At 35.0% G+C, this 17,386-nt stretch overlaps 1 protein-coding gene across 3 annotated transcripts in view; it reads right to left on the bottom strand.

Annotated features, from left to right (window-relative positions):
* The window catches only part of ZFPM2 (zinc finger protein, FOG family member 2), a 321,611-nt gene that overhangs the window by 230,316 nt on the left and 73,909 nt on the right, over nt 1–17,386 (bottom strand). For all 3 annotated transcript variants that reach the window (XM_027800191.2, XM_027800247.2, XM_027800144.2), the window contains one exon: nt 11,699–11,800. In XM_027800191.2, the coding sequence (XP_027655992.1) occupies nt 11,699–11,800 (102 nt within the window). The remainder of the gene's footprint in view (nt 1–11,698; nt 11,801–17,386) is intronic.

The following is a 17,386-nucleotide window of genomic DNA, read 5'->3' on the forward strand; positions in this document are numbered from 1 at the left end:
CCCAGCCCAAAATGCATATATGCAACACTCTGGAACAGTATGTCCATAATATACATTATACTGTCTTTCTAAATTATCCACAATAATCCATCATTGTGGTTTTATGCTGATTAAGCATATTTAATATTGAAGCAACCATATTGACATAAAATCAGAGAAGTATAGATCTGAATGAACCCACCTTGAGTATTTTCTCTATGTAAAATATGATTTTTACAACTTTATCCTCAATATTTGAAATATATCAGATTATTTTTATAACAAACAATATGTCAACACATAACACTACAATACTCACTTAAGACAAAATTATGTAAAACACTATGAAGTTTTTCTATCTGTAATCCCTAAGAATATGATGCAAAGTCAAATATGGTTGTTCAAGTTTTCCAGCTTGAATACATTTCTTAACAGTCTTGAGGAAGGCAAAGAGGAGCAAAAGAAAAGAGTATGATGAGGCAATCTGATTATTTTTTTCTGTAATATATTATAAAAGATGCAATAAACACACTGTACTGGTTGCCCACACCAGCAAAACAGGCGCACACAGGCATCTTCCCCACAAATATGATTTAATGTGCTATAAATTAAAAATAGTTTTTTAGAATCAGCCCTGATTATTACAAAGCACATTTGGAGACCTTTGCGGGGAAAAAAAATCACCCAAACCAAAACAGGAGCTCAGATGTCCTCTACACAGCTGTTTTAGAAGGTCTAAGCTAATCAGGTGACTGCAGGAAAAACTAGGAATAGTGGCCATTGTGCAGTTACAGCTTTCCAAACATAGCTTTAAGCCTTATTGCTTCTGCCTACCAAAGTATCAGAATAGGTATATTACTGGTTTTAACTCTGGGTGATACTTCTGAATATTTGGTTTGGGGCTTTCTCACTGTTTCCATTAGAACATGTTTAAATAGCTAAAAAAATTTGTAACTGAACAAAAATGAGGTCTGATGCTATTAAGACAACCATGCTTATGTTTGCCATGTTGGTGAGTAAGTGCTGAGTGATTGCATAGAAGAGTTTATCATAGCAAGATGGTTTACACATACCCTTGTCTGAAGCCTACACCAAGGAGAGAAAATAACATCTACTGTTCAGTCCATATCCTTCTTTTGAGCATGTGATGGTAAAGCACCCTAAAAAATGAAATGTGGTAATTAAAAACCTAAAAACCCAAATGTGTGTTAAGCTGGTCTCACTGAGCTGAACACAGATACTGGAAAAGTCAAGGTCAGAACTGAGAGAGGAATTTTGCCTTTAGGACTCTGTCGAAGTCCCGTGACCACAATGTCCTGTTTCCTTTTCTGAATGAACCATTCCAAACTTTGTAATTTTGTGGGTAAACACTGGTACCCAGTTTGTCACTCACATGTCACATTAAATTTTTTACTCTCAGCAAAAGCTAGTTCTTTTGAGTGGAAGTACAATGGTTCCTGGTGATTACGTTCTTGTTGGTTTAATTGTATTATTCCAACTTCTGTGCTATGATGTTGTAAGAAAGCATAAATAAAACAGTTTTCAAAGGGGAAGGAGGAAAATGTATTTTGAAAATCAAAATATTTTCTTCAATGATAGGCTAAACACAGGATACATCACTGGAACCAACTGAAACCTGCCAATTTAAGAAATAAAGTCACTAGCATCTCACCAGTATTTGCATCTAACTGCTGGACTACAGCTTTGCATGTTAAATAGAACTATGTTGTGTATATAGTTCAATATATTAACACATCCGTCCTTCAGTTGTTCAAGCCAGTGTTACTATGCAGTATTCCGCATGCAATAATCTTAGCTGAATTAATGAGAAAAACACAACAAAGAACAAAATAGTTGTGGAACGATTACATGTCCCTTTTGATTCTCACCCATCTGTTTCCAAAACCAGACATTGTTTCCTAGTCCTTTGCAATTACCAGGGTGTTATATTGCCTTTATGACCAAACTACAGTGGAGACAGCTGAAAAGTGCAAAGCTTTCTGCCAGCCTCTGCAGGTCCCTTGGTGCATGAAACTACAAGAAACAATGTATTGTAATGCAGATGTTCATTGATTCCCTGCAGGATTTCACAGACTAGGAGTCCTTCACTGTGTGACCTACAGGGATTTGTACTTTACATAATATCCACTATATAGCGTATCATGTCCAAAGTGAGGTACGTAGTGAATCTGATCATTCGTCCCTTGCACAAGCCTTTCCCAGCTATCAACTTTTTTTCAGAGAACAAGAAGTCTTTTGTGCCTGAAACGTAAATGCTAATCAAAATAAAATACATTTCTAATATGTACCACCTTTCATTCAGAGTATAATGCCTTTTACAAGTCAGGCCAATGTTCCTGCCTCATGCTGGACATACACAAGTACAAAAGAATTTTGAAAGATACCGGATAAATTTCAAGGCTACCTAGTCTGGAAACTTGCTCACTTGCAGATTAAGATGCTTTCCAAAGAACAATTTACACCTAATACACTGAAAATGAAAAGCCTTGCAATGCCAAGTAAATATTTCACAAGCGGTCAAATAAAGGATCAGGAGTAGTAAATTAATACGATCAAACAAACAAAGTTTTAGATAGTTTCACTTTTCTGAAGCATTTTGACTAGGATAAAAATGAAGTTGTGCTATTGAAAATATTCTGAAAGGCTGTTGTTTAAATAAAATTAAAGTTCTTCAAATGCAAAGTGTACATACAAGAAAATGTTACTTCTAAACTAGGCTCATTTCTATACCAAGTGATTTTTAAATTAAATTCACATATATTTGTTAACTGTGTGAAACAGTGACAAGGAAATGGCATACCAACTGACAAAACAGTAGAAATGCTTGACAAGGGCTCCAGTATTCAGTGATGAACTCTCTGCTTTTTGATATTTCAAGTTGCAAGTCAAGTACGGTAATGCTAATCTCCAAGTTTACAGAATCTTACTATATTTGCACCTCGAATCATGAAAGGGATGCTACAGAAGTCACCATAACAAGTGAAATCAAGACAGGAAATATCTCTTAGTTTTCAAAATCTAGTACTGCCTATTCACATGATTTTAGGGGAATCGTATTATGCCTCAATTTTCTTTTAAAGCTTTGGTGATCACTATTTCTGGTTAATGGGCATCATTTCATCGTCAGGTGTGACCATAAATTAAAATTATCCCCCTTACTTGATTTTTGCTATTACATGTGCTCACTAGGTCATGCAGCAGCCTGTTTCCCACAAAAGTCAACAGTGCACATGGGTAAGATGACAGCAAACGTTTGCTTGTTACTTCTATGTTAGATGACACAGCCACTCTCACTTTCTCATCTTTCAGGCCCATACAGGGAGGAGCCCACCAACAAGATCAATTGCCTTGAAGAACAGGCAATTTCTTTATGAAGTATGTCTGTTAAAGATAAAAAAGGGTTAATTACATGCAACAAAACCCAGTTCTGGGCGCTGTGGCCAAATATGGCCATATTTATGTGCTGAAAAGCTCAAAGTTCAAAAAAGTTCAAAGACTTCCTGAGACTTTGAACAGGTGACTGCACACAAACTACCTCTGGAGAATGCTCCCTGCCAGACTTTAATTCCTGCACCTTGGGATCTGCTTGGGAAGAGTGTCAGCTAGCTTCAACCAAAATCAAGCCAGGAACCATTTTAACACTTCACAAGAATACACTACTCAGCTTCCACCAGTACTGAACTTACTAACACATGTGTAGTCTATTTTTCCTTAGAGTTCTCAGCCCTACATCTTTTCATTATGAGACAGAAATGTGTTCAGCACGTAAGAGCAGAGGGGTAAGGCCCTGAGAAAAGTCTGCAGGAGGAAGCAGCTGCTACAGCCAGCAGAATAATCCATCAATCACAGCTCATCAGGGTAAGATGGATAGCCTGGTGCTTCTACAAATAGTCCCAAGTTATACATTAAGAATGACTTCTAAAATATTGTATATATAAATATCAACTCTTAAAATAATTTGATCATGTAAGAATCTCAGCCTATCTTACAAAAAAAAATAGCGCAGGTGTGCAAACCTCAAGAATTCATGCTTTTAGCAGACATTTGGCAGTGAGTCTCAAAAATATATGGATGAAGTCTGCAAGTTATAGATGCTAACTAGACCACAAAGATCAAACAATTTGAATATAGTGCAAGAGTACTTGGGGAACATTGGTTTTAGTCAATGAGACCTAAATGGAATGATGCCCTGCAGAGTTCTGCAGATCAAGTTTTAGATAAGCAACACATCTGGGCTATGCATGGGAAAGGACTGGGAACGTTACAGTTCTTAAGACTTGGATTCATTCTATATACAAGACTGAAAATTATTTTAGACCCTGCATTTAATACATAGGTGTGGTAACCTCTTAGAACAGCTCCAGTATCAGAATCCAAACCGTGAAGACAGTGGTCCACTAGCATTTACTTCACCTACCTTAATAGTATTCAAGTGTTGAAACAAGACCTGCAGTGCAAGGGTTAACCTGATGACTAATATGCCCTTACTTTTGCTATTCTGTGTTCACATGGCCTTCTGCTAGTTCCAAACTAGTGATGGAGACTGGATCAAGATCCGCAGAAATCCTCCCTTGCTCCTCCAAGGTCCCCTCCCAACCCCCAATATGGGAGTCCAGCTCTCTGCTTTTAATCCAATATCCACTTCACTAAAGATTTATTTAGACTGCCTGTTGTTTCATAAAGGGCTCCAAAAGTCTGTAGTGATTTTTGACACTTTGTTAAAATGTTTCTATGACCCCCACACACCCCCTCCTCACATACCACACCACCACCCAGCCTCATTTTCATATGGATACAAAGCATCAGGATAAAATGATGGTTCATTATAGTGGTACAGAGCTCTTATCTTCATCCGGCAAGAGTCATTTCCTTCCAAAGATTGAAATGCAAATGTGAAAATTAATGATAACTGCATTATCTGATAGCAGAGATAATACCGATTCACTGTCAGAGTAACACACAGTCGTTCTATGATTTCCTCTGCTTCTTCACAATATTCTTCTTACTGTCAGACTATATCTATGGTTAACTATGTTTCATGGATTTTTGTTAATTTACATCAAATAGCATTTCCAAGATCTTATATCTACCACATTTCCCCAATCAAAAAAGAAACAAAATCAGGACAGTAATCTCCAAGTCCTTCTTTGGACTGGTTTAAAAAGAAAGAAAGAAAAAAAGAGAGGGGGAAAAAAAAAAAAAGGAAAGAAAAAGTAGTAAAAAGGGGGGGGGGGGGGGGGAAAGACTATCATTAAAGTCTGTTCCCATCTAGCAGTGGCCTACCAACGATTCCAATCTACATTACACAGTTTTGCTTTGTAACCCAAACTGTTTATAGTATTACTTAAATAAAGCAGACTAAACCCAACAAACAATATTTACAGTGATTCTTGTGAATGGTTACAGGAAATCTATTCAGAAAAGCTGTTCAAGGTACATTTTATAGTGGGTAAAAATGTGAACCTGGTATTTCAGATGTTCACTAGAACCTTTCTGATCCACATCTTGCTAAATCAATACACCAAATTCAAATGAAAGCCTGTTGCACTTCCGCTTTTATTAAACATGAATAGCTGCATAGCTCAGTATATCATTATTTTAAAGTACTATTTAATTTTCAGTTTACTATTTTTCTAAAACTTTCTGATACATTTTAAGAAAAACTCCAACTTGTAATAGTAATTAAAAGAAACTATACTGGGCTGTATTTAACTATCCTTCATAATTTTTTCAACGGTTCTCTGATATATGTGTATGAGAGATGATGGGTCTTCTGAGCTGTAACATAAGTTGTGACTTGATCCTGCTTTACTATTATCTATAGCAGAAGTTCTGTTGATTTACTGGAGGTAGAATTTTACACATGGGAAACTTTCACTTTATGTGGAGATTAATGTAAACAATACATAAGAAATTACCATAAACTGACAAGAGTTTTGGGTCTTATTTTCCACTGCATTTTTTTATTTTATTTTATTTTGGATATGTAGACAAATTACATCTTTTCAGTTTCTAAGAAAAATTCAGGTACATTTCAAAAGAACTTCTGAGACTAATTTTCAGGACTATCCAATTCACAAAATCAGCATGTTCTGCAAGAAACCTGTGCTTCTTTATGGCTCTGAAATTAAGAGCACACACAGGGAATAAGGATAATCTAGTTGACAGTCTACTGCATGTGAGTTAAGAGAGAGATCCAGTTCCTCCTTAGGACCATGATCTTCTGACTGACATTAATTTCACATTTGTAGATGCCCTATACTGAGCTCCACAACTGCTAACACAGAGAATATTTCCCTGTCTTAAAAGGCAGAACTTCACCAATGGCCAAAACACTCACTTGTTATTGGATCTCTGTGGGAAGAAAGTCAGCTGAGCTCATAGGATGGATAGTGTAGTGGGTTTTGAAAATCTTTTTGGCTTAGTCAGAACTAGAAAATTGTGTCCCATCTGTCTACAGTGAAAGAACTTTCCCTTACATACAACTCAGAGAATAGGTATGGAGTGTCTTCTACTCTATTGTTTTATTCCATCATTACCAAATAAGAACACAGAACTTAAAAGAACACAGAGAAGTTATCATTCTTAACATAGCTTGAGTACACAAGTACTGGAGAAATAAAAATTGGGAGTTGCTTATGTGGAGGACTGCTAGTACTTATTCACTATAAATGCATCCAAATGGTATGGTATTTATAAAACTAATATAGAGTATATCCATTTATTCATTCTATTTTAATTGCAAGGAATTATCATGGTCAACCAGTCCAACTTCTGCCCCGATGGAATCTAAACCATTTAAAAAGTCCAGTGTGTACCACAGAACTGGATCACGTTCTCTAGCAAAGTATCTCATCCTGAATGTAAATATTTCTAACAACAGACAAATGACTTTTCATAAAATCTTACAATAATTAACTTTTAAAGCACTAAAATCTGTTCTTTGTGTCTGAAATTGTGGAGCTTCAATGTCCATTTAATCTTTTGATACTTTTGCTAGAAAAAGGTGCCCATTGTTATCAGATTTTTACTCTGAATTTAAAGTAGTTTGTAATCAGGTTGTCCTTTAATATTTTCTTTGATAAAATAAATAGGAAAAGGACCGAGACTTTTTCATAATACCAGCCCTTTCAACATTCTAGTGGCTCTTCTCTAAATCTGTTTCAAATTTTAACAACATTCTTGACGTGTGAATGCAGGAGACAGAATCCCGTTTCAGCATCAAACAAGACTGCTAACCAGACAAGCAAGGTAATTTGAGAACCTAAACATGCTTTAGCTACAACTGTATCTTTTAGGCTCAATTCTGCTTCAGAAATTCCTAAAACTTTTTCTGACACACTGCTTTCTGTAGTAAAACTTCTATTACCTTCTTGTAAGCACATGACTTAATATTTAATTACATTGAAATTGAAATTTTGCTGCGGCTAATGTGCCAAGCTATTCAGATCTGGCAATAGCAATACCTAATCATTACTTTATTTTCTTTGGATTATAAACATATTGCAAAGAACTAATATACTTTAGCTCACTCTTACATATTAAGTTGGTTTTATAAGACATATTTTATCCACAAACCTGCACAGATTGGCGCTCTTACTAATCCCCCTTTAGTAAAAGGGTCTTACATCACTTATCCCATCATTTCCAATGGGACCACTGCCATGTGGACAAACCTGTCATTATCTATAACAGCCTTGATTTACCGTTGTTCAACATGATTTTTTCCTCTATTATTCTAGAATTTCTGCATCATCTCAAACCCTTTTGAAAGCTGCAGTCAGATGATTGGGACAGTTGGTCACCTAGCTCCTAAAAAAGTTAAATTAAACTAAATTTTAATATCAAATGTTTAAAAATTTAAATTAACTAGGATTTGGCAGGTTTAACAAATTGATCGTCTGTTAATGGTTCAGAAGTACAGCCATTACAGACCAACTGGTTTTCAAGCACAAATATGTTTTAAGCAGACTAGAAATATTTAAATTCCTCTGCCTTTTTTCCTGTTCCTTGTAACTATTGGGAGTCCTGACTTGTAAAACAGATCAATACCAATTTTCTAATGATTTTTTTCTCACAGCATTTTAAAATGTCATCTTACTGTTGTTAATGAAGCTACTGATAGATTTTTAGTTACATTTTTCTTTTTTTCTTTTAGCCAGGTATTATAGTTCCTAGCATCTGGTTACATCCACTGCCTTCTTATTCATTTTAAACTTGGATTTTTCTGTATTTTTTAATTCTCTTCTAGGTAAAGTCAACATTGCCTTCACTTTTATGATAGCTTTTTGGGAAATCTAAAAAACAGTTTTTAAACATTTCCAAGTTATAATGCATACTTTTTCATTCAAGTCTTTTCTCCTTTTTGATAGTTAATATTTGCTGTTTCTTAAAATTAGAAGTACAGTGGACTGAACTTGTATTCACCAATACAGGCATGACCATTGGATGATAAACAAGACCTCATTTCTAATTCTGTGAACAATTTTTCTTTATCTCACAAGATGGCATACAATATATGATTTCCTTATACTGAGTTCAACAATACTTTAGTTGAGGGGCCTGGTATCTGAAATTTTAAGAAAGTTCAGGTATGAAAACATGGAACCTCTAGGATATTTAATTTACAGTTCCCCAAGGTTTTTGGTCTTACATAAAGCAGACATCCAGCAAAAAAATGGAATGATCCTATTCTCTCATATGATGGATGGTCTGTAGAAGACATGCAGGAAATCTGCCTTTTGTTCATTACATGTTAAAATACTGATCATTGGCCTTACATGTACTGATATCCTAGCAATAATACAAAGCCTACAGAACTATACACATCTACATGTATCAAGGCATCCACCTGATAACAAACAGTTTATTTAAGGCTGTAAAATGACCTCTGCTTCCACATTTAAAAAACAAGTCTTGTCATTAAAAAATTGTTTAAGCCCAGTCTTGCTTTGCAGACTCTTTCTATTCCTTGGACTTAGGCTATAAAGGAAAAAGGATCAGTCTTTTACCGTGTGTCTATATATAGTCTGTTGACCTCAGTTTCCCTTGTTTCAGAGTAGTCCTCTTATTAAAAAGAATTTTTAAAAAGTGAGGACAAAGCAAATGAAAACTAAGGATAGTTTAAAAAACATTCAGGTAACACTCAAAGTGACTTCACAGAGCAGGCATTATCTCTTCAATTCCCTGATGGTCCGTGGAGGTCACAAGACTGCGATCTGAAAGACTGCTTCAGCAGAAACTCTTTGAAGCTACAGCACTTTTCGCTTTAGATTTTTCTTCATAGAAATATTCTAATTACAAAGGCTTGGGAATGCATGCGAACCATTTAACAATGCAAATTTTCAAACAAAATAAAACTCTAATTAATGCCGGAAGCTTAATTTTGACTCATCCATAAGTACGTTGTTGCTAATGAATAACTCACAGAACTTCAGTGCCTGGCGAGTACTGGCTCTGAAAAAAACAGTATATTCCCTTGGTGATAAAAAAAGAAAAAAAAATTAAAATAACAAAACAGCTCTACTATTTATATGAATCCTTGAGTTGACACAGTTCATTTTATCAGTTGACAGCAACTTGGATCATGCAGAACACAGTCATTGTTGGATTCTGAGAGTGCTCCATCTCAGTAAGGAGACCAGAGACAGACCAGATAACAAAGAATGTATGGTCATCTGCTCTTTGAGGTAGCACCTCTGCTACAAGTTAGTAAAGTTGCTGAAGAAAAGTTTTTAATGGTTGTTCCTGCTGTGCTAAAATATGTTGCTAAATAAGCAAAGTATTTAATGCTTTGTTTTACTTGAAAGATCTGAAAAAAAGTTATCTTTGTACTGCATGGTCAAAAATTATCTTCCGTTGACTGTTTCTTTTTCTGTATCAATAAATAACCAAATTCATTTCAGAAAGCATGCATGATGCAAAGCATGGCAGGAGGCATATAATAATTCCTTACTTCATACGTATTATGCCCTTGTAAAGAACCAATATTTAAATAAAATAAAGCTGCTATTTCATTTTGGTGGTCATCAGTTTTCTGAAGTCAAAAGGAAGTTCTCCACATTCAGCTTTGATTTCCATCTTATGTCAAAGCACCAATAAATATTACAAGAAATATACGCATCTTACTGGTTGGCTGATCATTCTTCCCCAACAAAATATACTCCTTTACTCCATACTGTCATAAAACTTTTGTATAAGACAGCTCATCTGAAAAGCAGTAACAGCCCATAAAATACATATTCAACTATGTTGAAACACATTAAAAAACTAAAAAGTGACAAAAAATTACCAATTTCAGATATAGATTATTTATAATGAAATTAAAAACAAGTCATATCACTGAACAGCCTTTAAGTCTACTATGAAGCCAGAAAAAGCCATTATGTTACATCTAAATGTACCTTTTGTATTATTTTAAATGTACTGTAGTGTATTATAATACTGAATCTTGTTTTCATATGACACCATAGTGCTTTATATACAATATCAGGTTATTTCTGTATTATCATTAAAAACATTTTAAACCACATCCTGATAATTATATATACTACACCTGCATTTTTGTTTGCATTATATTTTCCAGCTGCTGGTTTCAGAAAATTACCATTAGTTTTGTTCTTCTCTTCATGAAGAGCCTACAGTAATTTGCAAAATCAAGCAAGGATGAAAATATGATTGAAATATACGAATTTTTCTAATGAAGCATTATTATTGCATTATAAATTATTGATAGAACACTTCTGGAACTCTTTTCTGATGTGCTCATCCTGTTTAGGGAAAACTTCCGTAAGAGATAGAGCTATTCTGAGAGTATGTTTGGCTTCAGATACATGATTTCCAACAGCACTATTAAAATATAGTCAATAGATTTTTAAGGCCCATTCCAAAGTCCATACTCATGAAAACATCGCATTGAATTCAACTGTAGAGCTGCCTGAGAAATACAATTTACTCCATTGTTTTAGGTACTTCTATGGTACAACAGAGGGTTTAAATATTTATATTAAACAGACACTTGGGGAGTATTCCCATACTGACATCACAACTTACATCTTAGCAACATTATGCTTGCACCATCTTCACTGTGCATAACAGAAAATGTTACCATGAATTACTGTTTTAATGTGAAGTTCTAACACTTCATTGACTGCAATGTAAGAGTCTCTCTTTCAACTGAAATCAATGACCAAGTGTGCTAAATGATTTCTATCAGACTAAAACAGGTAAACAAAGCCCTTGAAAATGTCAGTAGATACCATACCTATTTGTTAAGCTCACCATGTCACTAAATGTTGGCACAAAGCTTGAGAAGAGACGCAGGTATTTTGTAGGTCTTCTGGCCTCAGAAAACAGAGCTGAAAAGCTTCTACCTCAATACAACCATGTAACTAAGAACTTACTGATAAATTTTAATCCTAAAATTTTAATCAGCAAGAACATTTTACTTTGTATCAAGCAGGTACATAAGGCATTTTATGTTGAACAATTGATAAAATGGTACAGCCAAAACCATTTTTTACTCAAGAACTTTGTCTTAGTACTTATCCACCAATATCCTGGACTTCAAAGTATGATAAAAGAAACAGTCCATTAAAAATCAGTGCAAAGCATAACACATCTACTAAAATAGCAATAACAAAAAATATTGGAATCTAATTTAGGAAATTTCTCTTGGCTTTCAGTTGTTTTTTCCTACCTGGCCCATCCCAATCTTCAGTCTCCACAGCAAGCTGCCCTGGTTTCTCTGACCTTGCATCACCATCAGATTCTGCTGCCTCCTGGATGGTTTCTTCATTGCCTGAAAAAATAAAGAAATACAGTATTGACATATTTCGATAGTGACTTTTAGGCAGAGCTCCTAGAATATCCAAACTGCTTACATGCATAAGTGAAAACATATTAATATCTATAAACAAAGATAAAATAATTAAAAAATACATTATTAGGCACGTAAACATCTGTGAGTTCCCAGTGATTCAAACCAGGCCTGAATATCCAAGTATCTTCCAGTTCTCTTAAAAGACAAATCTTGGAAATCAGTGTTTACACCATATGCTTAAAAAACAAAATCACAACTTGCACCTACTTCTGTAAAACAACACACAAACAGTCATTAAGTTTGTATGCACAAATGGGAGAAAGAAATCAGCCTCTTACTCCCCAGGAACATATGTATTCAGTTATGTGTTTTCTTGAAGTGACATCTAATGGTTTCTTATACATTGCAGATTAATGACAGTACAAAAATATGGTCCACTAAACATTCTGTCTTTTCAGGCAACTAGTGAAGAGCTACTCGGTATTATTTCAGCATTTATGGGATTTGGCCCTTAAGGGTCAGAATTTACCAGCAAGTCCCTATCATAATTTTCTCCCTATCAAGCTTTATCTACAGAAATGCAACATTTTTGATGAATTTTAGAGTTCTCGCCATCCAGAAGTACCCGAGATCGTCTCTTTTCCTTCACTATACTCACTATACACTATACAAGCACTACAAAACTGTATATAGGACACATGGAAAACTATGACAAGGTTACTTTTTTAGAGATGACAATTCAATTTCTGTTTGAAGAACTCCGTGTTGAAAGTCCAGTTATTCCAGTTAAAGAAAGGTTCTAGGCTAGCTCCATGCAAAAATACTGTGAAATAGCCGCTACAAAAAATTACATTGAGAGGTTCAGGTATTAACACAAAATACTCTGGCCACAGTAATGTGTGAAAGCTCTGTTAACTTATCCAGGACAGTACTTTATTGCATCTGTAGATTTTTTTTACTACTAATCAAACCAAGAAATTCTTGCATAGAATGACTCTATGAAGAATGGAAGAAAAAATCAAGTGTACACAATTAACTACATCAGTCAAATAGGACTGAATTATGATTAATTTTGTTTAGCATTTGTGAAGCAAATTTTAGAAAACTGTCCCACAGAAAAGTGGCAGCACTAAAAAACAAATCCTGTGTATTTTAGATTCTGAAAATCAGACTGTTGGTTGATTTGACATCAGGAGAGCAAGGAGTAAAAAGCACAATTAAGCAGTAACTTGTAATTTTTTCCCCACTCATGATAACAAAAGCTTTTATTAGAAACATAGGTAAAGAAATGTGATTACAACAAGCCATGCCAGATTCCCATATGTTATCACTGGAGCTATATTTATACCAGATAAGATTGTGACCCAGAGTTTTCAAGTACATGATTATATACAAACACTATAAAGCATTAACTTCATGTGCACATGTAATGTCTTGTAATAACACATTCTTCCTTGCCTTCATAAAACAGTTTTTCAAATCCTAAGTATAAGAACCTGGTAAACTACTTCTCACACAAAGACAATATTATATTCACTCCAGATTTCAATAACAAAAATATAGTTTGGTGTACTCATAATACTGAAAATACTAACAATATAGCCCAGTGTATTCATTGGCACTTAAAGACAACACAAATATCTAGTACAATTTTTCTGTTAAGCACACTGTATAATTTTAACCCAGGCATTTGAAGTTCATATGTTTCAGTTCAATGTGAAGTTACCTTTCAGAAAACAGTCCTAAATACTCACGTTCTGAAAAAGGTATCAAGATTCTTGTAAGTAGTTTTAGTAATTGTTTGGTTTTAAACAACCACCCTATTTTGAACTAGCATTTGTGTAGTCGCTTTTTAGTAATGAAAGAGAACTCTGCATTTTTTGGGGTGGATTGAAGAACCTATCAGGTATTTTTTCTTTCATATGTCTACCTTCATAGCTACTTACAGCTGCAACAAATTGCTCTTTACTGGAGAGACACAAAGGACAATTTTCTTGTGTTCAAACCTGGCAAGATCAACCCGAGTTTTCTCCCAGATGTTGGAAAGCACTTCACAGCAAGGGCCATTCTGATTATGAGTCTAACTCAAGCTGTATAATAACCACAGAAAGCTCTTAAAATGTTCTTTGCATGGAATTTTTGTACTAAAGAAAATGTTCTTCTTCCACTGTGAACAACAGATCTCTATAGACTAAATCAGAACAACAACAAAAATATTAGAAATAAGAATTCTTTTCTATAGAGCTCAAGCACAGGAAATTTTAGCTCCAAAATATAAAAGAATGTCCAGGTTATAATATAGACAAACCTGGTGTTTGCATGCAAATCTGAGCATTCTTTCAATCAATGCAACCAATCAGAATACCAAACAAAATAATTAGAACTGAAAGAGGAAGATAAATTTATGTGAAAACATTGGGCTGAAGGGCAAATGAAGGACAGAATTACAGCTAAGGTATACAACCTGCAGCACACATTAATTAAGTATTTGGGAGATGAGGAAAGATCTGAAAATGTATGTTAGCAGATGGCTTAACTTTTCATTAACTTGCTTTTTCAGTGTTTCATGAAGTATGGTGTTCTGTGTTTTTCATAATCAAGTTTTCATGAATTAATGCATGTCCTGTGCTAAGACAGTAGAACTAAATGTGTAAAATTTACATTAAGGAAAACTTTGGTTTGCATCTAGAAGTGTTTTAGATTATTTTCATCAATATTTTCTATTATTCACCAACTACCAAGTCCATGCATTATACACCTGAAATACCACAACAGTGATTTCTCCTGTTCCCTCGTACTACTATCCCTCCATACTGAAGCAAACTTCATCATTTCAAACTTCAAACAATCACTGTGGATTTCAGAATCCATCAATGAAGCAAGTCTATCCCAGGTTCCGCTAAGTCAGGTGGAAATGCACAACTAAGTCAATCCACCTGGTGCTGGAGACACTGCAACTTTAACAAGCCAAAAGGAGGCTTAGCACAAGAGCTAATAACAAAACACATCTCTCAAGCTTTTTTTCTTTTCTTTCCCTTACTTAATGCTACTTTAGCAGCTAACATCTGTTTAGCACAAAGGAGTTTATTTCCTTACAGAATTTATTTTCTTTCCATAGATTACTCTTTTTGTTCATTCACTAATTGTCTCAATAAGACTATTTTTTTATATTTATATTTTTCTACTAATTTTTAAATTGATTAAATTTTTCCTCAATTTACAGGTGTAGATGTTTAATTGGATCCAGGACATTATTTTTTTCTTCCTTTCAAGAAAAATCTAGTGCTTTTTGCCTTATACATACCACTCACATTGCTGCTAACCTCTTGATTCCTATCTAATCCTATTATTTTGGTTTTTTCTCATGCTTGTTTCTTCACTGTGCTGCTCAGTTACATTTTGTATTTAATTTAAAGGAGAAATAACTTTTTAACATCAACACTAAAGTAATATAGAAGCATTGGCAATGATAAACACTCTGAAATGAAGCAAAACCTGCTTTTGTTTAAGTTTCTCCTTCTGGCTACTAAGATCAGTAAGTGAATTCTGTCCTTTAAAAGAACATTATTGCATGAAAAAGAGACTCGTATGAGCAAGAATCTATAATATCGTATACTACATTTAGTCATGAGTCAATTAAGCCTACTGGACTTTCAGCTATTTCTCGATATTTGGTATTAAAGCTACACTTTGAGCAGAATTCATCTTCTCTAACCGTAGATGTCTGAAAGGTAAGCTAGTCCAGACTACTTGTGTAGGTAGGCGCTCCTGTAGACAGGGACGAGAGAAACCTCCACAGTGACCCATCCTATTCAAGGATGCCTGAGATATGGGGCCCCTCTTGGTGTCTCAGGCAGTTGAAACGAATCATTTTTTGAAACACACAGCTTAGACTAGGAACCTATCTTTAGCCAGCTAAGGTTAAGTGAAACAAATCTCTGCCTTACGTTGAAGTGCTGAATACACAAAATACTGCTTAACTAAGAGGAAACAAAGAAGTCTTATTCAAACAACTTCAATACCGTAATATGAATAGAATTTTCATCTTGACCTTACAATTTCTTAACAGCATTAACTGTTTCTGTTGCTCTTCAAAAACAGTTCAAAGATTTTTAATGTGCTTTCTAATATCCTAGTGTTTATGCAATAGATAACATGGTAAACCACTGTAATTCAAGGTGGCACAGTTGGTCAAGGAATCTGAAAACCGTAAATCAGACATATTACCAGAAACATGAGAGGGAGAACTCTAACATCTGAGAAGACTGACAAGTAGGAAGAGAGAGACCTGAATATTAACAAGTAATTCACTTTAATCTTTTTAACAAATTAGAGAGTTCCCAATTTGTACTTAATCAGCTTGTACCACAAGTAGTGGTATTTTAAAGAAGCACATGGGTTAGCAGTTCTTCTCAACCCTACTGTTTTAATCCATGTTGTTCCTATTAGTATTAGGCTCTTACAGAAAGTCTCATACAATGTAACTATTGAACTCTCTTGACTAGGAATGTTATGGCAGCCGTTAGTCACCCTATAATGTATTTTTCAATCAGCTAAATCAGCAAAGTATTTTTAACAATGAACAGTTCAGAACTGACAGATCTACTTTCTTGTTCACAACTGCTTATCACAGCATAGATATCATATATGTTTGCCAGGTGCTTCCTATAGTTAGGATACCTTCACAGAAGCCGTTCACAGAAGATAAGGTCATAAAAGAGATGAAAAATGTGCAAGCTTCATACACTCATGGTTTTATCATCAGACAAAATAGCTTTGGGTGAAGGACTGTACCCGTCACAAACAGCACACAGCAGTTTCTATTAGAGTGAGAGAACATTAAAAGTTTGAAATTCAGTTTGTGTTCATTCTTCTTGGCAGCATAAATGTAAACTTAAATGGTTAACATCCTAATACAGCTGTTCAGAGTGAAACATCCATTCTCAATTATAATAAATCAATTCAGAAATAAATTGTTACGAAGCCTGTAGCACTCTGTACTGGCAAAAGAGAAAACAGATGTGATGCAGAGACTTGAGGAGTCACACACTGTAGGCTTTAATTCAGCAAGAAACATAACCTTATGTGCATTAACAGGCCAGCGTGACTGGTTGTGAAGGGGCAGGCTTTCTTGGGAACACGGGGGAAGGGGCCCTCCCCTTCTTTCTGCCGCAGCCTACAGTGGTGGTAATTCCAGAACCAACCAAAGAAGGATTCTGAGACTGTGAACTAGATGGCACAGCTTCAGAAACTACAAATTAGAGTTCAAAAATTGTCTTTTGTTATTTGCTTTACCACAATGCCTATGACCAGTAACACAGCTTACACACACTGATAATCTTGCTCTTGAATCCTAAGAAACACACTGTAAGCTGAGAATCATTGCCAGGAACTTCTCTTCAGAAGCAACACTCTTGTAACTTAGAAACAAACCACACGCAACTTAAAATACAAATGAATGTACTTAATTCATTCAAAGTAACTTTATGGCAGCACACACTATTCTTAAGAATAACAATGACATCCAAAAGACCTTAACTGTCCTTCTCGTTGATGACCTCTTTT

The sequence above is a fragment of the Falco cherrug genome, chromosome 3 (genome assembly GCF_023634085.1).
Source record: "Falco cherrug isolate bFalChe1 chromosome 3, bFalChe1.pri, whole genome shotgun sequence".
NCBI classification, from domain to species: Eukaryota; Metazoa; Chordata; class Aves; order Falconiformes; family Falconidae; genus Falco; species Falco cherrug.